This window comes from Ochotona curzoniae, unplaced genomic scaffold (genome assembly GCF_017591425.1).
Source record: "Ochotona curzoniae isolate NIBS_2020 unplaced genomic scaffold, NIBS_Ocur_1.0 contig_4862, whole genome shotgun sequence".
NCBI lineage: Eukaryota > Metazoa > Chordata > Mammalia > Lagomorpha > Ochotonidae > Ochotona > Ochotona curzoniae.
In genome coordinates, this window is record NW_024466403.1 from 242,434 (window position 1) to 265,673 (window position 23,240).

Consider the following 23,240-nt stretch of genomic DNA (forward strand, 5'->3'; position numbering starts at 1 on the left):
CTGATTTCAAAGCCTGTGTGTTCTCTCAACATCAGCACTGGGAAAGGGAAGGACTGCGGAGAGCAGAGACACCAAGCAGCTCCTAGAAGGACTCGTGGAGAGAAGGCTGTGGAACCCAGGCATCTCCCTCTGCAGAGCTGCCTTGTAGACTCAGAATTACATAAGCTGTGTGTGTGTGGGGGGGGGGGGTCCATTAATGAGAGCTAGGGGGTGGAGGTGGGGCAGGGTAGGGACAGAAAACCAGCCAGCACTCACGGGCAAGGGTACCCAAGACAAGGGAACCACGGCAGGAAGGGCCTGGACCTGAGGGGACCCTTACAACTTCCTCTGTCTAGAGACATGGGCGTGAGGAAAAGGGAGGAGGGAGGACATTTCTATCTCGTGACAAAAGAAAAGTCACACAATTGTTTTCCTCTCTACTCTGAGCCGGGTGGGCGCCTGTATTTACCAGAGGGACTGAGGTCGCTGTGGCAACCACACATCTGGGCCCCGGAATCCAGATGTGCTGCATCCAGAAGCCATAGCAGAACGATGAGGCAAATACTGGGCTCCCCGGCACCGGCCCCCACAGCTGGGGAGAGGATAGGGGATTGGCGTGGGGATGCACAGCAAGGAGGGGGAGGGAAGAGGACAGGCCTGGAGCTGGGGAGGAGAGAGGAAGGAATGGGAAGGACAAGAACGAGGACACAAGAGTGGAAAGGCAGCCAGACAGGGGTGGCACGAACAAGGGAGGTGGTGAGCACAAGGTCAAGAGCGGGAGGCGAGGCAATGGGAAAACTGAGACAGGGAGGGAAGCAGATGTGATACAACTTTCCCAACCCCCACACTGTGCCAGCTGGGGTGTAGTGAGGAGAGGGAGGGAGGGATGGCAGGGACAGGAGAGGTGAGGAATAAAAGCTGGGAGCACTGGGGTCCCTCAGGTGCAGGTGTGCCGGTAGCCTGGCCTCTGAGGTGGATTGGAGACCCACGTGGGCCTGGGGCAGTGGCCCAGGACCTGCCTATACTCCCATGGAAGACACCTTTCCACACTTCTGCCAGGAGGTCTGATGCTAGGTTCCCATGGGAGTGCCAGCTGTCTGCGCCAGGCCAGTCACTGAGGTGCACCTTCCTCTAGTGGGGTCGGGAAAAACAGAGAATAAAGAGGAAATGAGCAGCAGTGGCCCCAGCAGGGATGAAGGTGGAAGAGGCAGAAAGGGTCAATGTCAATGGTGAAGGGAAGGAGGGTAGAGACGGTGGTCCTCTGTGCTCCTGGAACCTCCGCCACGTTTCACCTGGGAGCCGGAGGTGCAGCCATCTCCCAGGCACAGAGAACGAAGGCTCAGAGTGGTTCGGGGCACCTACTAATGACAGGGAAGGCAGGGGACCTGCCCCTAGATCCTGCTTCTCACCAAACACTGCCTGGAGGATGTTGGCTAAGGACCCAGGGGCCCTGGGACAGGAAGCACGGCTGAGGAGCCAGGGCTGCCCTCTGGAGGGAGGAGAGGTCTAGTTCCTGGGAGCCCCAGTTCCAGGTTGCCATAGCCACTGGGTCTGTTTTCACCCCAAACACAGTCAGGGTGGGGGGTTGGGGGAGAAAGTCTGGCTGGCCACGTGAGGTTCTTTCTCTCCCCCCTTCAGGCCTGGGCTTATGGCCCGGGCAGCCCCTGTCCAGTCATCCGGGCATGGAGCCCAGGCCCAGCTCACACCCTCCAGCTGACCCAGGCAGCTCCTGCAAGGTCAGGCCCGAGGCACTGTGGGATGGGACTCCCTCCAGACCGGGCTGCGCCTCAGTCCCTGCTCCATTCCTCCCTCCCTCCAGATGAGGATACAGTCTCCTCCATTTTAGGGAGAAGAGGGTGACCTGCAATACCCTGCTTCCCTCCCTTCCAAGTGCCACCCCCGTCCCACACGGCCTCTCCCCCCAGGGCTGGGAGCCAGCTGGCCCCAGTGGTCCTTGTTTGTTTGAGCTTCTCATCCTGGAAAGCAAGGGGAAAGAGGGAGGGAGGGAGGGAGACCTGCTGGGAGCAGGGGACCCAGCAGGGAGGCCACGCACACACCCTGGTGGCCATGGGGCTCCCCGTCCTTCCTGTTTACTCTGATATGTTTGTTCCAGGGATTTCTGTCCTCTGGGCTGCTATGCGTATGTGTGTGCATGTATAAGCGTGCGCGTGTGTGTGCACATGGAGCAACCCTGCTAGATGCAGACATACTCCAGGGCTGCAGGGTGGGGCCAGGCAGTGACTGAGGTCTGTGATCCCACCCGAGGACCAGCTGTGCTTCTGGGTTTGTCTCCTTGATGCTGGCCCTGTAGGAGCCACTTTGCCCCTTGTGTCCCATTACAGGCCAGGAACGCAGCCACCACTGCTTCAACTCCCTCCTCCACGTTGTTTATTTATAATAAAAAATAAGAGACACACACACATAAACTTGATCTTCCTCCACCACCCCTCCTGTACTCCCAGAAACTAGCTCAAGAAGTATAGTACCAAAAAAAAAAAAAGTTCCTGTCCCACCTGGGGATCAAATCCGACCTCTAGCCCCCAAACTGAGAAACAAAATAAGGAGTATGCAGGATTCAGCCCACCCCAAAACCAAACACCCTCACTGAACACCCTAAAAGAGAGTTGCAAGGCTGGGAGTTCAGAGGAATGCAGGAGCCCTGTATATCTGGAAAAGGGGTGAGGACAGAGGTGAACCCCCAACTCCAGACAAGTGCTTCCCTTCCACACCCTGTCCTTCCTTCAACAGCTGCCCCAGCCCAGGGAGCAGAGCAATTGCTAACCATCCCAGCTGGCCACCCTGAGCCCCACCCCTGGGTCCTAAGTCAGTGTGAGTGGGAGGACTCAGGGGTGATTGAGGTAGAGGGGCGGGTGAGAGGCCTGGTGGGCCTGGCGGGCTGCAGATGCCGGCAAGGGGCCACCCGTGGCATTGCCCGGGGTCGGGGCCGGCTGCTTTCGGAGCGAGGGGGGCACTGTGGAGGTCTTGATGTGGATCACCCTGGTGTCCATGACCTCACACTCGATCTGCATCATCTCTTCATAGTCCCCTGAGGCCCCCCGACCCGACAGGGTCTCTGTGGGAGGGGGCAGTTAAAGAGGAGGACAGGGAGGGGCATGAATGGGAGGTGAGAAAAGGCGAAGGGAATGGGGAGGAGAGCAAAGGGCATGGGAGAGGGGGCAGAACCAGTGAGTGACACCATGGATGGAGTTCAGTGCAGGGAGAAGGAAATGGACAGGAAAGGAAAGTGTCACGGGTGAGTGCAGGGTCACAGAGAAGAGGACATGGGGAGAAAATAACAAGTGAGCGTCTAGCAAGTTCCTCCACTCCCCCATACTCCAACACCCGCCCAAGTACCTTCAAAAGGAGGGGTCCTTGCCCCTGCAGTCCCCTTGTCCCACTAGCAAGCAGCTTCACACTTAGGAGCCTGGCATGTCTGCAGCCCCTCTCCTCCCGGTGCCCCAGCCCCCATGCTGGGGATGTCTATCCTCAACCTCAGCTAGAGAAGAATTACCATTGGGGGCCATGGCGGGCATCACAAGGGACATCTTGGGCCGGGAGGTCTTGTTGTGGCTGATGGCTGGCAGCAGCAGGTGGTCCTGGGAAACAGGTCGGAGAGGAACAGATGTTGCCAGGTCCCCTCACCCACTGCCACAGCCCCACACAGCACACCCTGCTGGGGAGCTGGAACTCACCCTGCGGAAGGACACCACATAGAAGGTGTCTTCCCGCCGGTCAATGGCATCCAGAAACTCAGGCTGCGAACGCTCTGGGCGGCGGTAGAGCTGCAGCTGGCTCACGGAGCTCCTGGCGTGGCAAGAGACAGGGTTTGGGAGGAACTAAGCCCTGTGCCCTGCTCCCACTGGGCTAAGGGAGAGGAGGGTGAGAGAAAAGGCGACAGACAGGAGAACCCTGCTGGGTAAAGGAGGCAGCATCCTAATGGCAACAAGGACAAACCTAGGATCACTCTAGGAGTGTACAGCTCTTTGGGGCAGAACCTCATTTAATAAACAATCCTCACCTTTCTGGGGGCCCCAGGGGTTGGGTAGGGATGGTCTTAACTGGAAGAGATTTCTTCCGCAGCTGAGCCTTCTGGAAGGAGAAGTATCTGAGGATTTGGAGTGGGTGAGGGGGGAAGGGAAGAGAGACAAGACACCCCCTGGAAGCTGACACCACCTGGCACCCACCCCGCAGCCCTCAGCCCTAAGAATGCCCTCTGGAAGTTCCTCCATATGGCCTAGAGTGAAGCAGCCCTCCTCCTACCTGTCTCTCTTGGGTTCTCTGAGGGATCTTCCGCCGGCCTCGCTGGTGACGCTGGACCCAACCACTGAGCTCGTCGGCGAGCCTGGGGAAGCAAGGCAGAGTTGGCATGCTCCTTCCCTGGCCTGCACACATGGTGGAGGTGGAGCGAGAGCCAGTACTTCAGTACCCAGGGCAGTCAGGCTAGGGGCAAGGTCCTAAGAGGACAGGGAAGGGGCCTGGCCCTGAATTCTCACCTCAGAGACTCAGTTCGGTTGAAGTGCCGGCAGTCAGAGGAGAGAAAGAGCTGGTCGAGGTCTCTAAGCAATAGCTCCTTGGCTCCCCCAGGGAAGGCGCTCAGGTTCCTGGGATGGGGGGAGAAGGCCAGGGTTAAGAGGGTAAGAGACTGCCCAGCTCCAACAGAGCGGGCAAGCAGGGCAAAGGAGCAACTCTGTCTGCTGGCAGAAGGGGCTTCTGGGGAGACTCTCCATCGCCCCTGTGGGGAGCTTGCTCCCTCCCATAAAGCCGGGGCCCCTCTCCCCTCACCTGAAGCTGGGCCGGCCTGCAGGCCCAGCCTGGGGTTCCTCAGGGTGCGGGGAAAACCCCGGGAGAGCTTCGACTTCCTGTACTGGCTCTTGCTCTGAGAACTCCAGCAAGTGTCTCTGGAGTCGAGGCTCCTCCCTGGCCATCCGGGAAGACACGGGGCCTGCAGAAGGCTCATGGATGCTGTAGATGAGGGAGGAGAGAGCGCCATGAAGAATGGCAGCTTTGTCAAGAGGGTGAATTGTCAGCAAGGTCTGTGCGGACAGACCACCAGGCTGCTCTGAGGCTGGCTCCTCTGTAGGACACAAGAAGGGCCCCCATCTCATAGGTTCCAGGAACACCCAAGTAAAAGAGCATCCATTTGAGAGTCTAGAATGCAGGGGAGCTTCAGGCTCCACCAACATCATCACCACCATCCATGCCAGGAGGTGCCCTGAGAAAATCACAGTGCAGGATGGGTGGGGTTGGCTATGACATTGCTGCTAAGAACACTAGGATGTCCTGTGTGCACCTGGGAGGGAATGATGAGACCATGACCGGCAAGCAAGCGGCTGTGAGGTCAGTGGGCCCAGAGGCCTCTGGGAAGCAAGGAGAGGCTCACCTGACAGGTCCAAAGTTGAAGGCAATGAAGAGGAGGAAGACCATTATGCAGACCACCTTCCTGTTTCCAGAGCCCAGCTTGAGCTCACTGTTCTGAGATGCAGAGGAAGACATAAGAGGGACAGGGGTCGGCCCAAGGAGCCCATGTGCCTGGTGTCCCCAGGACAGGGCAGTCTTACCTCGGCCAGCAGAGCTTCGAGCCGCCGCCGGAGGGCAGCATTCTCCCTGCGGAGCTGCTGGTTGTCGGCCAGCACCGCCTGCAGCCGCGCCTCCAGCCCCTGCAGATATTCCTTCTTCTTCCTCCGGGACTGACAGGCAGATTCCCGGTTCTTGATCATTCTCTGTTGCCGCTTCAGCAGCTTTGCCTGTGTTTTAGAAAGGTCAAACAAAAACCTAAGATGAGTAGGTGTGCAGGGCTGTGTCCCCAACCCCAGGGATCCGTCAGCCAAAGTTCCCATGGGCCATTACCCTGCCTCTTTGGCCTCTGTCTCCACAGCCAGACCCAACAAAACACTCACAAAAACCCTGAGCAGCCCTGCCCAGAGGCAGCAGAGGCCAGGCTACAGGAGGGACGCCTCCAGCCACAGGGAACCTCCTTCCTCGGAGTCTGCCTTCTCAAGACTGCCTTTCAGGCCCCCAAGTTTAACCTTGCTCCCCAACTACTGCCATAACACTCCCTGCCTTGGATTTCCTGAGACTACCCCCACTCCATCACCTGCAGTGACAGCAAGCCTAAGGACCCCAAAACATGGAATTGTTACTCCAGTAGAACCAGGTCCACCCTGATGGCCCTCCTCACCTCTCCATGTTACAGACCTCCCGTCCCCAGTACTCACGTCCACTTCAGGCGGGCACGCATTCCCAGGCATGGGGGCTGGAACGATACTCTTTCTCTCGGGCCGTGGAACAGGGGGGACCGGCCCTTCGGGCTGCACTCGGATAGCACCCTGGATGAGGACAACTGGGGACACTGCAGCAGGAAGGAGACCAGAGAGCTGAGAGTCAGGCAAGTGCTGTGTCCACTGCATGGCCAAGCACCCAAGGGGAGCCCCAGGCCAAGGTCAGCCCGATGGGTGCTGCCCTTCTCTAGTACCTGCGGGTGGCTGGACTAGGGGCTGCAGAAGGACAGTGGTGCTTGGGGGCACAGCTCTGGGAGGCATTGGGACAGTGGTTAGCACCACAGGTTTAGGTTGCAGCGGTGGCTTCCGGGGGGGCGGGGCTTTGTCTAAAGAAGAAAGGAAGGGAGGTCAGCACCACAGGCCACTCACCAGGGACCCAGGGGACCCAGAAGTCCTACTACCTGAAGAGCCTTCAGGAGATGGGCCCATGCTGATCTGGACAGCTCCAAACGAGGGGGCGGGGACATCCCATAGCAGGCATCCTGGGGGTGAGGGGGACTCTGTCTTCACTTCCAGGACCTCCTCTCCTATGAATGCCTACGTCGGGGCAGGGTTAGTCAGAGGAGGCTGAGCAGAAGGAGATAAAGGAGGAAAAGCTCTCACACCTCTAAGTCAGGAGGAGCACATCACAGTACCTGAGGAAGGAAGGGAAGTTGGCGCTCACCTGGCGGGGAGAGTCAGCCGAGAGCAGGGAGGCCTCAGAGTGGACAGAGGAGGACGGAGAGATAGGTTCTGTCTTGGTCTGGACATCTGTGGATGGCAGGGTGAGACAAAGCACTGGGGGTCAGAGAAACACTGGAGGGGGAAGCGATCAGTTAAGATGGGGAAATGGGTTGTTAGCACCTAAAGATGAGCAATCTTGGCCCTGGGCAGGCCATCCAGCAGGTGGAGCCCCTAAGCTGCAGTCCTGACCCCCGCCCCACCCCCCTCCCCGCACCTCTCCTCCCTCACTTGTTTTTCTCCAGAGGCAGATTTGCTGCCCTTGGCCTTCTGCTCTCCGCGGTTTCTTCCTCCCAGACCTCATCTGTTCTATGCAGTGGGCATCTCCAGCATTCATTCGACTCAACTTCCCACCTTGCTGATTTCCTGACCACACGTATCCTAGCAGTGGACCACACGCTGTCCACCACCATGTCTGCAGTGCCACCAAGGGCTCCTAAACTGACCCCCTTGCTGGTCACTTCCATTCTCATGTCCACCGTTCACCCCAATTCAATTGGCCTTTAAAAGAGGTTCACTGGGCCTGGCGGCATGGCCTAGTGGCTAAAGTCCTCCCTCGCCTTGAACACACTGGGATCCCATATGGGTGCTGGTTCTAATCCTGGTAGCTCCATTTCCCATTCAGCTCCCTGCTTGTGGCCTGGGAAAGCAGTCAAGGATGGCTCAAAGCCTTGAGACCCTGCACCTGTGTAGGAGACCCAGAAGAGGATCTGGGCTCCTGGCTTCGAATTGGCACAGCACCAGCAGCTGCAGTCACTTGGGGAGTGAATCATCGGACAGAAGATATTTCTCTGTCTCTCCTCCTCTCTGTATATATCTGACTTTGCAATAAAAATAAATAAATCTTGGGACCAGTGCAGTGGCCTAGCAGCTAAAGTCGAGGACGGCCCAACGCCTTGGGACCCTGCACCTGTGTGGGAGACCTGAAGGAAGTTCCTGGTTCCCGGCATCGAATCAGCACAGCACAGCACCAGCAGTTGCGGTTACTTGGGGAGTGAATCATCAGACAGAAGATCTTCCTCTCTGTCTCTCCTCCTCTCTATATATCTGACTTTGCAATAAAAATAAATATATCTTTAAAAAACAAGAGGCTCACTGTTTTTCCCTTCACCCAAGTGCCCTTTCAACATCTGTCACCCGCCCAGGTACCAATTTACAAAACTCGGCACCCTGTGCCTTCATTTGTTGATCCTCTAGGGAAGCCAATGTTGGGCTTTGTGGAGGTGAAATCAGATCTCTCCAAGGGTTAGATTCAGCCCAGAGGTCAACAGTCCAAGGACAGAGCCGTCCCCTGTCCCTCAACTCTCATTTTGGTGCTTCATCATACGATCACTAATATTGGTATTCTGAAACTTCAATGATACTGACTCTGATGGAATTCTAGGCTTCCCACTTTGGCTAGGCCCAGCCCTGGCTCTTACGGCCATTTGGAACCAACAGATGGAAGATCTCCTTATTTTCCTTTCTTTGGGACTCTGCCTCTTAAATAAAATAATGTTTTAAAACACCGTATGAATCCGCCAGTAAGAGCAGGCGCCAGAAGAACCAGAAGGCCCAACAGCCAACAGGGACAACACTGCCCAAGCAGTGAACAGGATCATTACCCGCTGGCAGCTGCCCTCGCCAGAACCTCTCTTCTCAGTGCCCAGGGGGGCACTCCAACTCACCCATCCACCTCAGTCTGTCTCAAATCTGTTTTCTTCCTGGGATTGGAATCATAATAAACTGTAGTAGCTTCTTCCACTATCCTCCTGCCTCCAGCCCTGCCTCTCCATGGTCCATTCTCAACTCTCAATGACCAAGGTCATCTTCCTAGTCATGCTGCTTCTTCATTTAGTTCTTCAAAGACTCTCAATTGCCCATTAAAGCTGAAGCCCTCAGCAGGGACCTGTAGCACCTGCAACTCCTTGCTATTCCCTGCTCGCATGCAAAAATACAGGTTCATTTTACACATACATAGACACACACACCACTCATGCAGTTTCCTCTGATAAAGTCTAGGTGTGCTTCAAGATTCAACCAAGGAAGCCCTTCCTCCAGGAACAAGGCCGATCCTGGCCCTGAGTAGGGGACATGCCCCTTCTTTTGAGTTTCCATGGTACCCTCTGATGGGCTAATAGAATTATGTGAGTGGCGCTTGTTTTTCTTGTTCTACACCACAAGATTATGAAATCAGGATTGCGGTCATGTCTAACTCATCTTTATATTCCCAGTACCCTGTCCAGTACCTGGCTTGGGAGCAGGTGATCACTACATATTTTTTGAATAAACATGTAACAGTTAATAAAACTGAGGGGAAAAATTCAATTTTACTTATTTATTTCAAGGTCAGAGGGACAGAGAGATCTTCCATCTGCTCATCCCCCAAATGCCCACAAGAGCTGGAGCTGGGTCAGATCAAAGTCATCCAGGTTGCCTATGCGGGTGGTAGAGACCCTGGCACATGGGCCATTACATGCTGTTTCCCAGACACATTAGCAAGAAGATAGACAGGAAGCTGAGGCAGAACTGGCTTCCAGGCACTCCGACATGAGATGTGACTACCCATGCATTGGACTAACCCACTGGACTATAACACCACCCCAAGTTGAGAACATAGCATAAAATAGCATAAATAGTGCTAATTGGAGACTCTAGAAATGAGGCATATGGTACTTCAATGTTTCTGTGTGCTTACAATTTTTCATAATAAAACAGAGGGGCAGGGGGAAGTACACAAACATACCCTAAACCACCCACTTTTTAAAAAATGCAAATCAGAGACGAGTGTCTGCTGCAGCAGTTGAGCTGCTGCTTGGGACACCTGCATCCCAGGGAGAGTGCCTGTGCTGGTGTGTTGCCCTGCCTCTGCTTCCAACCCATCTTCCTGCTGATGAGTGCCCTGGGAGGCAGCTGAGGGCACAATGGCTCAGGAACTGAACCTCTACCACCTGCTTGGAGACTCCAGCTGAGTTCCAGGGTCCAGGCTCAGCACTGCATGGTATGGACACTTGGAAAGTGAACCAATGGATGGAGAATATCTCTACTTCTCTCTGTCTCTCTGCCTTTCAAATAAAATAAAAGGAAATTAAAAATTTTTAATGCAAATAGTAGGTTGAGAGACACAATAGAGTCCTAGGAGAAGAAAAGGAAAAAAAACTCATCTCCATCTTCTCTGCCACACCCCTGCTGTGGTTTCCCACAATCCTCCCCTTCCTAGTTTCCCTCCTAGCTCCCTGCCATTTCCTCTCCTCGCCCTTGCCTTCCTCTTTTGGCTTAGCAAAACCTGTGATCTGGTACCTGAGAGGTCATCAGAAGTGGAGCCCACGTTGATCTGGACAATCTCAAATGGGGGTGTCGGATGGTCTCCCAAGAGGCACAGTGGGGGTGCCAAGGACTCTGTCTTCACATGTAGCACCTCCCGTACTCCCAGGGCCTGGATGAGAGTTGAGGTAGAGCCAAGGGCACAAACACAGAAAATCAGCAAGGGAGGCGTTGAGAATAACAGCGAACACGAGGTTCTGTGCTCACCAACCACCAGTCACTTGACATTCTTGTCCCAGTGGTGCTGGGCATCTCCCTAAGGGTCCCTGACTGCTTGTTCTCCTTGTTCTTCATTCCTAGGGGAGCTGGCAAAGTCTCAGGATTTCAAAAACTGCCTCTGGGTGGACAACTTGGGTAAGAACAGGCCCAGAACTCTGAGCAGGCTACCGCTGTTCTTCCCTGCTCCATACTCCTGTATATTAAAAAGATTTCCTGGGCCCGGAGCAGTACCCCAGTGGCTAAAGTCCTCGCCTTGCATGTGCTGGGATACCATATGGGTACCATTTCTAATCCTGACTGCTGCACTTGCATTCCAGCTCCCTGCTTGTGGCCTGGGAAAGCAGCTGAGCATGGCCCAAAACCTTGAGACTCTGTACCCATGTGGGAGACCTGGAAGTAGTTCCTGGCTCCTGGTTTCAGATTAGCTCAGCTCCAGCCATTGTGGCCATTTGGGGAGTGAACCAGCAGATGGAAGATCTTTCCATCTCTCCTTTTCTATGCAAATTTGCCTTTCCAATAAAAAAGAACAGATAAATCTTTAAAAAAAAAATTCCTTTTCACTTCTCGACCACCAGCATGGAGGAACAAAATATGAGGATGGTCACAAAATGGAAAAAGAAGGAAGAGAGCCATCTAACGGCTCATAGCAAACAAGCCATTGCCATCGCACCCATGGTGGAAAGCAGGGTCTTGGCCAGAGATTAGAGGGAGGCAGACAGTCCTCACCTGGCCAGGGGGTTCTGTGGAGAGGTGGGATGACTCCGAGCTGAGAGAGGAGGAGGAACATGGGGAGGAGGGCTCGGACTTCACCTGGAGGTCTGGAGGAAGAGGTGATACAGTGTGAAACCAAGTGTCCAAACACGTTGTGGTGGGGGTCCCTCCACCAGGCCATGGTCAGGAGCACACCAGTTCTCAGGGACTAAGGGAACAGAAGTGCCTCTGTACGCAGAGGAGATACAAGGATGGAGCGGACTGTGTGGCTTCCGGTAACGTCTTGGGAAGAGGAGGCCTTCTGGAAGATGAGGCAGCCGCAGCGGACACCTCACCTGGGAAGATGGGCAGCGGGTCCCACGGGGGCTCCGGGGGACTGGCGTCCATGCCCACGTCCAGAGGGCTGCTGTCAAACTGCACCTGGGCAAACATCAGCGCACAGGGAGGTAAGAAAGACCAGGTTCCCGGGACCTCTCTCACCACCCCCCAAGCGAGGCCTGGGGAGGGAGCGATACCGGGACATCCTGCTCCGGGCCGTGAAAGAGAGGCGGCGGCTCGTCGGCCACTTCATCCAAGCCGGCGTACAAGGGGCTGTCTGCAAGGAGCGCGGGGTCAGGGGGGCGGCCCAGCCTACGGCCGCGCCCCATCCCTCATTGGCTCGGCCCAGCCAGACCCACCGCCCGCCCACTGAAAAGCGAGACAACCGTGGAACCCGGGCCCCTCCTTCCTCGACCCCGGAACAACTCGCCGGCCCCGGCGTTTCCAGCCTCCCGCACCCCGGGAATGCTCGGCGAGCCCCGCTCCGCCCTCCTCCGGCGGCGAGGTCCGAATCGGACCCGGCTTTTCCTCTATGGCCCCCGCTCCCTTCCTGCGTGTCGCAGACACACGGTTTGCCCACAGCGCTTTGCCCCCTCCCCGTGGCCTCACTCCGCAGACCCCAATCCTCCGGACTCAGCAGGTTGTCGGTGAAGAAGCGCGTCGGGTCCGCAATCTCGCTCAGGAGCATTAGCTCCGCCATCTTCCCCCCCACCCCCCAGCCCTGAGGCCGTTCCCAAGGCCCGCCTCTTCCCGCCTTCCGCCAATCAGCTGGCTCGCTCAGACAGGGAGGCGTCCCGGAAGCTCTGCGGACCAATCAGAGGCCGGCGAGCCGAGCACATGCGTCAATGCAAGCGATGACTGTACCTTGCGGGAGCCAATAGGAGCAAGTCAGCCGGAAAGAGAGCAGCGCATGCGCCGCACGGGCCCCGGGATACTGCGCCTGGGAGATGTAGTTCTCGGATTTCAGCGCTCACCACCAAGCGCCCTGGCCATTGATCGCCTTCCAAACATCTTCGAAGAAAGATAAGCCCCTCCCTCCGCCCCCCAAGACAGTCTCTCTGAGACCAGGAAAGAAAAGTCTGGGAGAGACAGAAGGGCTAAGATTCCACTGCTCCTCCCACTCTCCCACCTTCTAAGCAAAGATGACAAGTCACAGATCCCCGTTTCAAACTTTTAATCAGCCAAACATCTTGCGCAGCCCCTGAGCCAGCCCCGCCTCCTGCTTCTTCTCCAGACGTACCACCCTCTCTAACGCCTCCTGGGCAGCCCGGTTTTTGGGATCCATGCTCAGCACCTTCTTGAGGTCAGCAGCTGCTTTGTCCAGGTTTCCAAGGGCCGCCTGTGCAACGCCCCTGCGGTACAGAGCCTTCACGTGGCCAGGCTCCCTTTCCAGGACCCGGTCACAGCTCTGCACCGCCAACTGGGGCTGCCCCAGCAGCAACTGACAGGCAGCCAGATTGGCGTGCAGCACTGTCCGTTCTGGGGGACCAGGTGGGGGCAGAGTCAGCAGCAGCCGGAGGGCCCGTCCGTAGCACCTGGCGGCCCCCTGAGGGTTCCCAGCTCGGAAGAGTTGCGTGCCCCTGTCCCGTTCTTCCCTGGCCCAGGCCTCCTTCTCGCTGGCCGCCAGCTCCCAGGAGTCCCGGCCGGCAGTGAAGGAGGCCAGCGTGAGCCCCACAGGAGGTCCACAGTGTCCAGGAAGCTGCAGCTCCACCTGCTCACCCTGACACATGGACTCCAAGCATTTCTCCACAAGCTCCCCCCATGTCTCCTCCCTCCAGGCCCCCACACCAATGGTCAGCTCCGTCCAGCCCTCAGGAGGCCCGGACCCAGAAGGAAACCCAGAAGCCAGCACCCGGCAGCGGGAGCCTAGCTTAGGTTTGTCCAAGCCACGGCCCCGGGTGATGATCTTCTTGACAAAGCTCCCGTCCGGGCAGGACCAGAGGTCAGAAGCTGGGAGCCCTGGCCCCTCGTTGGCTGATCCCTGAGATGCAGCAGTGCCTCCTTCGTGTCCAGGACTCTGCGGCATGAGGTCGGCTGAGTCTGGGCACAGTCCCAGCTGAGGCTCTAGGGGCTGTGGCCTCATCTCCCCAGGTCTCTGTTTCCACGGTGGCTGCAGTGGAGAAGTGCCTCTTTCTCCCGCCTGGCTGACTGGTGGCAACTCCATGTGGCCGCCTGGTCACTCCCACCTTGAACAGTCGATGGACGCTACAGGTTCAAGTTAGCACCTGAAAAGAAAACTGAAATAGTGCTAACTGCAGGGTTCTGATCCTAATGCCGGTTCACCCTTCCCCATCCCGCTGAGGCCGAGACTCCTTATCCTGCAAGTTTCTCGATTTTGTTTCTGTCCTGCTCGAGACCCCGTTTCCCTGCTCCCCCACGCTCCCCGACCTAGCTTCGAACTACAAATTCCACAGTTCCCTGCGGTTCGGAGCGCCGCCCCCGCTGCGGATGCCCCATTGGATCTAAAGGAGCCCAGGCGGTTACAGCCCGGGGGACGGGAAGGTGGCCATTGGGGATCACCTCTCCTCTCGACTCCGCTCTGCTTCCGAAGCCAGGCGCGTCGCGCGGGCTGTCCGCCGAATGTCGCGCGGGCGGCGGTGGGAACAGAGAGGCCGGTGGAGAACGGGAGGCTGACAGCGCCTGGAGTGTGCGGGGCTCCGAAGGGGTCAAGTTGCAGACCGCCTCGGAGGAGGCAGCGGCTGGGCAGCACGCCCATTGGACGTGACATCATTTCCTCCGCAACCGCGAAGCACCAGACCTTAGCAACCGAACTAGGCCGAAGCAGCAGAACGGGACTGAATCAACCCAAAAGGCAGTGTGGACCGAGTTCCCGACGGCAGAGCTGGGGGTGAATGAGGAGATACAGCAGAGAGGGATCCAGGGAGGGGGCAATTTGGAATCCTTTTTGGCGACAGGATGCCCTCCTGAGTGTTCCTCCTCTAATCGGAGATGCGGACCACAGCCTACGCTTGCGCGCCCCTTTGCGCATTCAGTGTCCCGGGTGCGCAGGGTAGATCCTCAGGCTTCTCTCCGCCCGGCTCTATTCCCTGGAGGAAACCACCTGGCTTCTCCTGACTCCCCACCCCTTTGTCAGAAGCCTGAGCGCTGTTGAACGTGAACGCGCGTCCCTGCACATCCGCCAGGAGGTTACTGACCCGTGGCTTCTGATTTAGGAAGTCTGAGCGGGGTCTGTGTTTCTTGCGCTTGAAAGTGGAAGACGCGGGAGCTGTTCTTCTAGGAACCACGCCCCGAATACAAACATTCCAGAATCAGATCCTCCTGTTCTCTTGACTGCTGGCTTTGTGCCCCTGCGGTGTGCCCTAATTTTCTTTCTTTTTTTTTTAGATTTATTTTATTATTTATTTTTATTGGAAAGGCGGATATACAGAGAGGAGAGACAGAGAGGAAGATCTTCCGTCCGATGATTCACTCCCCAAGTGAGCGCAACGGGCCGATGCTATGCCGATCCGAAGCCAGGAGCCTCCTCCGGGTCTCCCACGCGGGTGCAGGGTCCCAAAGCTTTGGGCCGTCCTCGACTGCTTTCCCAGGCCACAGGCAGGGAGCTGGAAGGGAAGCGGGGCTGCCGGGGTTAGAACCGGCGCCCATATGGGATCCCGGGCGTGCAAGGCGAGGACCTTTAACCACTTGCGCCACCGCGCCGGGCCCGGTGTGCCCTAATTTTCGAAGACACAGCTGGAAGAACCTGTTCCACTGATTGCAGGAGTGAGAAACTGGGCCTCCTCTCAGAAGGTCTAGGTCCCTTTTGTGATTCAGCCTTGCTTGTCCAGAGACCTGCAAAGGCAGGGCCACCTGCTCCTAATGCCTCTGTTTTCCCCTCTCTGCAGCTTGTTCTCTCATACTCTACAGTAGACGACCAGGACCCGGCTGGCGCCGCCAGGAGGGGGCGTAGTCGCATCACTGGCTGCAGGCTTGAGTCAAAGCGCTCTGCTGTGAGTTTAATGCGGTGGGGTCAAGACTCTTTTCAGTTGACCACATTACCATACTGCACTAGGTCCCTATCATGTAGACAGGACCTATCCTCTTGTCTGTCTCCTTTAGCCCCAAGTGTCCTTGCATGTTCTTTATCAAAAGAAATTCACTGACATGAAAAAAGTTTTAAAAACTAGTCCTACAAAGTTCTGGACATCCTAAGCCATTTGCTTCTCCGATAAAGAAAACCTTCTTCAGGGCGAAAAGTGTTTGTTTAGAAAAAGTACAAGTCCAGGTAGGGAAATTCCGGGTCTGGGGCAGAAGATAACCGCTCCCCACCCTCACCACCAGCTGAAATCCACTTGGCCACCGTGAGTTCCCTAATGAGCACAGCATCGCTGACCAAACAAACGAAGGTCAGGAGATCAGACCAACCAGCAACCTAAACTCGAGCTGCTCATGCACTGCTCAGCCCCAGTTCCAGTCTATAAGCACCTTTACCTTAACTCCTAGGAGAACCTGAGAATTAAGCAATAGCTGCTGGCTCCTTGTTCTACACGTTACAGTAAATATACATTGACTTCCATCACACCCAGGCCAGTGATCATCTTCCTGTGCCTTAAATGACACCTCCAACTAGCCCCGGGGTGTTGTTTGGCAATAGAAGTGCTTGGGTTCTCCCAGCTTGGAATCCAGCTTCCTGCTAACAACATCCTGGGGGTGACAAGTGAGCCCGTGTGGGGTCCAGGATTGAGTGCAGACTTCTGGCTCTGCTCTGGTCCAGCCCTGGCTCTTGCAGGCCTTTGGAAATTGAAACGGTGTTTGACAGTTCTCTGTCATCTTCTGTTTACATATATATATATATTAAAAAACAGAATCATTGCTAATTTGTAGTTATATTATATATACCTTAATGAAGAGGGGCATTGGTCTTCTTTCCACTAAAGGAAATACTGCTTTGCTACAAATCAGTCCCTTTACAGTGCTTCATTATTGCTTCCTACGTATATGTTTTGGTTCTAACAGATTCCAAAAGGCAGGGCAAGGTGGAGGAGGGAGAGGTTGTCTCTATTTCTTTTGTTCTTTTGTGTTCTCGTCATTCTCTTAACAAATATTTCTTTCTTTTTCTTTTCTTTCTTTGTTTTTTGTTGTTGTTTTTGTTTTGTTTTGTTTTGTTTTTTAATTATTGCGAAGTCACACATTCAGAGAGGAGAGACAGAGAGGAAGATCTTTCATCTGATGATTCACTCTCCAAGTGAGCGCAACGGCCGGTGCTGTGCTGATTCAATACCAGGAACTTCCTCCAGGTCTCCCACAAGGGTTCAGGGTCCCAAGGTTTTGGGCCGTGCTCAGCTGCTTTCCTAGGCCACAAGCAGGGAGCTGGATAGGAAGTGGAGCTGTCGGGATTAGAACCAGTGCCCATATGGTGTCCCCATGTGTTCAAGGCAAGGACTTTGGCCGCTAGGCCATTACGCCGGGCCCAACAAATATTTCTTGAGCATTTGGGATAAGCCAGGCAGCATGCTGTAAGAATCAGGGATATATGGTTCAGAAATACACATCCTCATGGAACATAATCATCAAAAATAAAAATATCTTTATTTTAAATGACACATCCAGATGCAAACACAAGAGTAAATCTTTTAAAAGAGGACTCAGAGGTTTCCAGAAAAGACTACCAGGGACCTGAAGATTCACCAGGTGTCAACTTGAGAAACACAGAAGTAGCAAGGGGTCACCAGGATGTGAATGAAGACAGAACAGAGAGAATGTGTGAATGTTGAGGGATACACTCTGCTCTCTCCCAGCTCTCTGCTGCTGGAGTCTCATTCTGTCGTTGCTGGGCCCTTTACAGGTAGTTGTCAAGAAATCAAGATGAAGGAGAGAAACAGCTGTGAGGTTTATGCTTCTGCCCCGTCCCACTGGGTGGAAGATCTTTCCGTCTTTCCTTTCTGTAAATTTGCCTTTGCAATAAAAATAAATAAATCTTTTTTTTAAAAAAAAATCTGGGCCTGGCACGATAGTGTAGTGGTGAAGGTCCTTGCTTCGCACGCACCAGGATCCCATATGACACCAGTTCTAATCCCGGTGGCCCCGCTTCCCATCTAGCCCCCTGCTTGTGGCCTGGGAAAGCAGTCGAGGACAGCCCAAAGCCTTGGGACCCTGTACCCACATGGGAGACCCGGAAGCGCTCTGGGCTCCTGGCTTCGGATTGGCTCAGCTCCAGCCATTGTGGTCACTTGGGGAGTGAATCATCAATGGATGAAAGATATTCCTTTCTGTCTCTCCACTCTATATATCTGCCTTAACTATTAAAAATAAAATTAAAAAAAATGTCTAACCTTGTAGGCAGTAGCCAAGGAGTGACCTAGGGGCTGGTGCAGGCTACTTGCTGAGCTGGTAGATGTTCCATCTTCTGCACACACAGAGATGATACTTTCCCTCAAAATCATAATTATTGAAAAAGAAGAAAACTTTGTTCATTTTTAATTTTTTTATTTGAAAAGCAGAGAGAGAGAAAGAAAATAGAGAGAGATCTTCCATTCACTGGTTCACTTCCCAAATGCCTGCAACAGCCAAGCCTGAGTCAGGCCAAAGCCAGAAGCCAGAACTCATCTACATCTCCTGCAAGGATGGCAGGGACCCAAGAACTTGAGCCAATAACACCTGCCTTCCCAGAGTGAGAACTGGCAGTTGGCTGGATCAGAAGCAGAGCTGGGATTCAGACCAGGCACTCTCACATGGGATGCAGGCATCCTAAGCACCATCTTAATCACCTGTCTCTATTAGCTTCTAATCTTTAACTTTTAAATTGTTCACTGCCTCTCAGCGATGCACTTGGTGCACAGAGCCAATAATAACACATGTAGACTACTGACTGATGGCAAATAGCCATAGTTTATTAGTGCCATCAGGCTTTTATAGACTGAGGATCACATAGGATAAGAGAGGAGGGTTTGAGGAATTTACATATCAACAAAAGGGGAGTTGATTTGAGATTATGGGAGTTCCCATCTGCCTATCTATGGGACTGATCAATTGTTTCCACACCCTTGCCTGCAAGTATCTTTATTTTGTATATCCAATCTATTGCCTACAGACTTCCCTTCTCTGTTTTGTGAACTAGGATTGAGGGAACAAGTTAGGGAGAATGTGCTCTTAGAAGGGCAACAAATGGGAAGAAACAGGATTTTATATTTTACAAAGGCAACTTCACCAGGGACCCAAGAGCTAACTGCCTATTATCCAGTCTGACTTCCCTATTCCTTCCCCCAGAAGAATGGACCCTAGCTGCTGTTAAGGACAGGGGATGACAGTTGCTCTGGCTGCTTTAAGTTGAGAAGGGGTGTAGAGGGGCAACAGCAGCAGGGGATTCTTCAGGGGGTAGATCTAGGGGTCCCTAGTAGATGATAAGTCATTAGGTGTCTGAAGTACTGCTTGAAGCGCCAAGGTCTCTCTGTTGAAGTCAATTGTTGTAAACCCTGAGGGTCTCAGGTAGACTTTCAGCTTGTCCAGAACCAAAAAGAACGTTCAAGTTCTTCCATTCTTTGAAGAGGTTCTGTTGGGAATTCCATGTTCTCCAGGGTTAGGATAGTATTTGAGATAGCTGTTGTACTTTTGAGGCTGGATAAGCCATAGAGGAACCCATAGTTTTTCAGAGGATCCATCAGGAAATCCTAAGACAAGACCATAACCTTTGCCTTAGACGCTCTAATATGGAGTGCAGGCATCCTAAGCATCATTTCAACCACTGAGCCACGCTCCTGTCTCTCTTAGATTTAATCTTTAAAATTATTTTTTGAATGAATTTTTTCAGAAGTGAAGAGAAAACAGAGAAGTAGTTCCTATATACTGACTTACTCCCTAAATGCCCACTGTGGTAAAAACAGGGCCAGGCTGAAACTGGGAGCTGGGAACCCAGGGTGTGCATTGAGAGGAAGCTAGTTAAAAGCCAGGACCAGGACTCAAACCCAGATATTGAACTAAGAAGCACAATTATTCTTTTCTTTTTCTTTGTTTTTAAGATTTATTTAGGGCCCAATGTGATGGCTCAGCAGGTAAATCCTCATCTTACAAGCGCTGGAATCCCTCAGGGGCACCAGTTTGTGTCCCTGCCACTCCATTTCCCATCCAGCTCCCTGCTTATGACCTGGGAAAGCAGTAGAGAGAGAATGGCTCAGAATTTTAGGACCCCGCATTCACATGGGAGACCTGGAGGAAGCTCCTGGATCCTGGATTCAGATTGGCTCAGCTCTGGCTTTTGCAGCCACTTAGGCAGTGAATCAGTGGACAGATCTTTCTTCTGTATCTTTTTCTCCATACAATCTACCTTTCTAATACAAATAAATAAATAGAAAGGAAGAAAAGCTATTTATTCATTTGAAACGCAGAGTGATTGGGCATGGATTAGGGGCAGAGGTGGGAGACACAGATAAGCAGATCTATCCACTGGCTGTGCCAGGCTGAAGCCAAGAACCCCCCCCCCCGGGTGCAGGTGCCCAAGTACTTGAGCCATCTTCCGCTGGCTTCACAAATGCATTAGCAGGGAGCTGGATCTAAACAGGAGTTAAAGTTCAAACTGGTTCTTTGACACAGGATGCCCAAGAGTCAATCCACTGAGACGCAAAACTGGCCGCTCCATGGGCAACTTAACTAGCCTTCACTGCTAGGTTAAATGCCTGCCCTATCTCTTATCTGCTCACTAATCCTTACTGAGAATTTGGAATTCATCCATAAAATCTAAAGACAAATGCAAAGGGCCCCAAGCAGTTATCTAACAAGGAAAAGTCATGCAAATGCTACAAATGCAAGGGAAATCGTGGGTGGCAAGGGAGTTGAGCTAAAAAGCCTTCTTGGAGGAATTCAGAGCTGCACATTGGAAATGGCCATGATTTTGACATGTCAAGATGAAAATAATTTATGTTGCAGGCTGCTTTGGAAAAACCTGGTGTACAAGAACCAATCCCCAAACGCAGAAGGGCCCAAGGAATACCTACTTCCTCTGTCAGCCATGAGAAGTTGGGTCCCTGCACTGCAGTCAGTAGTATGGGATTGTGTTCTTAGGCTGGATAAAGGTGACTCACAGCTAATTTAGGTGTACCTGGATTTTCTCAAGAAATATGCTAGGCATAGATAAGGGACACTGAAGGATCCAGGCTGAGCCCAGCAGATTATCTTAATGACTGTTTATTCCATGAGGTTGGGTTGCCTGGAGGGCAAGGTAAAGGTTACTACCAAGATGGCTGCAGTCATGTCAAGCTGACTCCAAATGAAGGTAGAGGAAGCAGCACAAGGCAGGCAAGATTAGGGGGGGAAATCCACTTTACACCCAGGATTATTCACCTCCTACTTGTCAATCTCAGCTCTCCCAAGCTATTCCGATCCCAGTTCATGCTGTCCTGTCCCCAGGCATTGCTCCCACTGGAAGTTTTTATACTCTCACATCCCCCTGCATTCCACACTTGCCATATGGACCATATGCTGCACTTAGTCTCTGCCATTTGTCATCAGCATGAGAGACAACAATTCTAGCTTTCCGAAGGCTAAATAAATTTTCCCTTCTGTTTAGTTTTGGTGGTTTCTGTGGTTTTGAGTTCTGGGATTTCTATCAAAATTGTTCCTCCCACCTCTACTCCCAAAGCCTGTGCTTGCTTTATAGGCAGGGTTTTTGGGCAAGATGAGGAAGGGAAAGGCAGGCTGTCTGCAGCAAAGTGTGTTGTAGAGAGAACCACTTCCAAGCCCTGGCCGTGGACATGGCCATGATACCAGCACATCCTAAGGGTCTCATTCACTCAACAACCCTTTTTTTTTTTTTAAAGATTTATTTGTATCTTTACTTGAAAGGTAGAGAGAGGAGAAAGACAGATCCTCCATTCACTGGTTCATTTCTTAAATGGCTGCAACATTCAGGGCTTGTATAGACTGAAGCCAGGAACCTGGAATTCCATCTGGGTCTCCTACATGGGTGACAGAGGCCCAGGCACTTGAGCCATCTTGTGCTGCTTTTCCAAGGGGCATTAACAGAGAGCTGGATCAAAAGTGGAGCAGCTGGGACTTTAACTGGAGCTCTGATATGGATTGCCAATGTCACAGGTAGTGCTATAACCATTGCACTGCCAGCTCCCATCCTCAGTTCCAAGGATGCCAATCATCTCTAGGCGTTGTCAAATGTTTCTGGGGATGGGTTTAGATGACCACCCACTCTTGAAAAACACTAGTTATGATGTCTGCCCGGGTGGGCATTTGGCACAGTTATGAAGATCCCTTTTGGGACACTCACATCCTTCATGGGACTACCTGGGCTTCAATCCTAGCTCTGACCCTAGTTTCAGCTTCCTGATGATCCTGGGAGGTGACAGGTGATGGATTCCATATGTGGGTCCCTGCCTCTACGTGGGTGAGGTTAGTTGAGTTCCCAGCTCAGAGACCTACATTAAAGGAGTTTTCAAATTTAAAATAAATGAATTATTTTATACATGCAAAATTATAACATATATGAATATATACATGTGTGCTTCAAATTATAATTAAATGAACATTGTGTCATTTAAGAAGTAAAACAGGATAAAAATTTAAAAAAAAAACAAAAAATATATAAAAAGAGAAAAAACAAACAAAAAAGAAGTAAAAGAGATCAGGCGTTTGACACGGTGGTTAAGACACTGCTTGAGACACCCACATAGCATATGATAGTGCCTAGCTTGAAGTCTGCATCAGCTCCAACTTTCTTAATATACACAGCAGGTGTGGCTCAAGTATTTGGGTCCCTGCTGCTCACATTTGACCCAGAAAGCTCTGGGCTCCTGGCTTTGACTTGATCCTGTTTGAGTCTTGTGGACATCTGGGAGAGTGAATTAGGTGGACAATCTGCATCTGTCTCTCTCTCTGTCAAATAAATAAAAGTACTGTTTTTTTTTTAAAGATTATTTTTATTGGAAATACAGATTTCCAGAGAAAAGGAGAGACAGAGAAAGATCTTCTACCCTCTGATTCACTCCTCAATGGCCACAGCTGAGCTGATCTGAAGCCAAGGAGCTTCTCCAGGGTCTCCCAGGCAGATGTGAGATCTCAAGACTTTGGACTATCCTTCTCTGCCTTCCCAAGCCACAAGGAGGGAGCAGTGAAGCAGCTGGGACATGAACTGGCGCCCCTATGGGATGTCTGCACTTCAAGGTAGCCAGTAGAGTCACCATACCAACCCCATATAAATCTAAACACATTTTCTTTTCAAGTAAAAGTTGCCCAATATTGTTGAAGCTTCCTGTCTCTCTCCATCCATTCAGAATTCCCTTTTTCTAAGCAATATGCACTACTCTGAATGTTGGACTTTTACTATACAAGTAAATAGTAATTTATGTGTTATTAACTTTTCGAAGACACAGTGTGTTGTGATAGCGTATTTGTGTGCTGTGAAATATTTCCATAGGGAGGGAAAAATCAGTCGTGTCTCTCCCATATAATTAGGACATTCATGATTCATGCCTCTGAGCTCATCCTAGGGTACCAATGAGGTGGAGGTTGGGGGCAGATCGCCTGACTACACAGAGATGCATGTAGGCTGGTGGATTTGTGTTGAGACCACAAAGAAGTTCTCTTCTGAAAGTTTCTGCTTCATCACTGAAATAGGGAGAAGGGTGGTCATCTTGTAAATTTGTGGTTTCATTTGGGTATGGTGAGCTGGGTAGGGAAATGTGGGTTGGCAGGCTGCTCAAAGGACCCACAGGAAGTGAGACCAGCTGCTATGACTGTGTGTTTCTCCCCATGCTTGCTCAGCCTCCAGGG

General features: G+C 52.7%; 2 protein-coding genes across 3 annotated transcripts; both read right to left on the reverse strand.

Moving 5' to 3' along the window:
* Nucleotides 1–2,350: 2,350 nt before the first annotated feature.
* On the reverse strand, nucleotides 2,351–12,234 carry ATF6B (activating transcription factor 6 beta). 2 transcript variants are annotated; one of them, XM_040988411.1, is made up of 18 exons: nucleotides 12,147–12,234; nucleotides 11,726–11,805; nucleotides 11,546–11,624; nucleotides 11,226–11,317; nucleotides 10,257–10,392; nucleotides 6,922–7,007; nucleotides 6,659–6,794; nucleotides 6,452–6,583; nucleotides 6,195–6,328; nucleotides 5,538–5,723; nucleotides 5,360–5,451; nucleotides 4,762–4,941; nucleotides 4,473–4,580; nucleotides 4,240–4,321; nucleotides 3,998–4,068; nucleotides 3,672–3,783; nucleotides 3,491–3,575; nucleotides 2,351–3,052 (listed from the first exon to the last, which is right to left on the reverse strand). In XM_040988411.1, exons 1-18 carry the CDS (start codon nucleotides 12,226–12,228, stop codon nucleotides 2,823–2,825), a joined length of 2,103 nt encoding a protein of 700 aa, XP_040844345.1. In that variant the 5' UTR covers nucleotides 12,229–12,234; the 3' UTR covers nucleotides 2,351–2,822. The 2 variants fall into 2 exon arrangements, with proteins under 2 accessions (XP_040844345.1, XP_040844344.1); XM_040988410.1 differs by having other exon boundaries at nucleotides 12,138–12,234.
* A 471-nt stretch (nucleotides 12,235–12,705) lies between these two features.
* Nucleotides 12,706–14,211, reverse strand: FKBPL (FKBP prolyl isomerase like). Its single transcript, XM_040988383.1, has one exon. It carries the CDS (start codon nucleotides 13,690–13,692, stop codon nucleotides 12,706–12,708), a length of 987 nt encoding a protein of 328 aa, XP_040844317.1. The 5' UTR covers nucleotides 13,693–14,211.
* Between the last annotated feature and the right edge of the window lie 9,029 nt (nucleotides 14,212–23,240).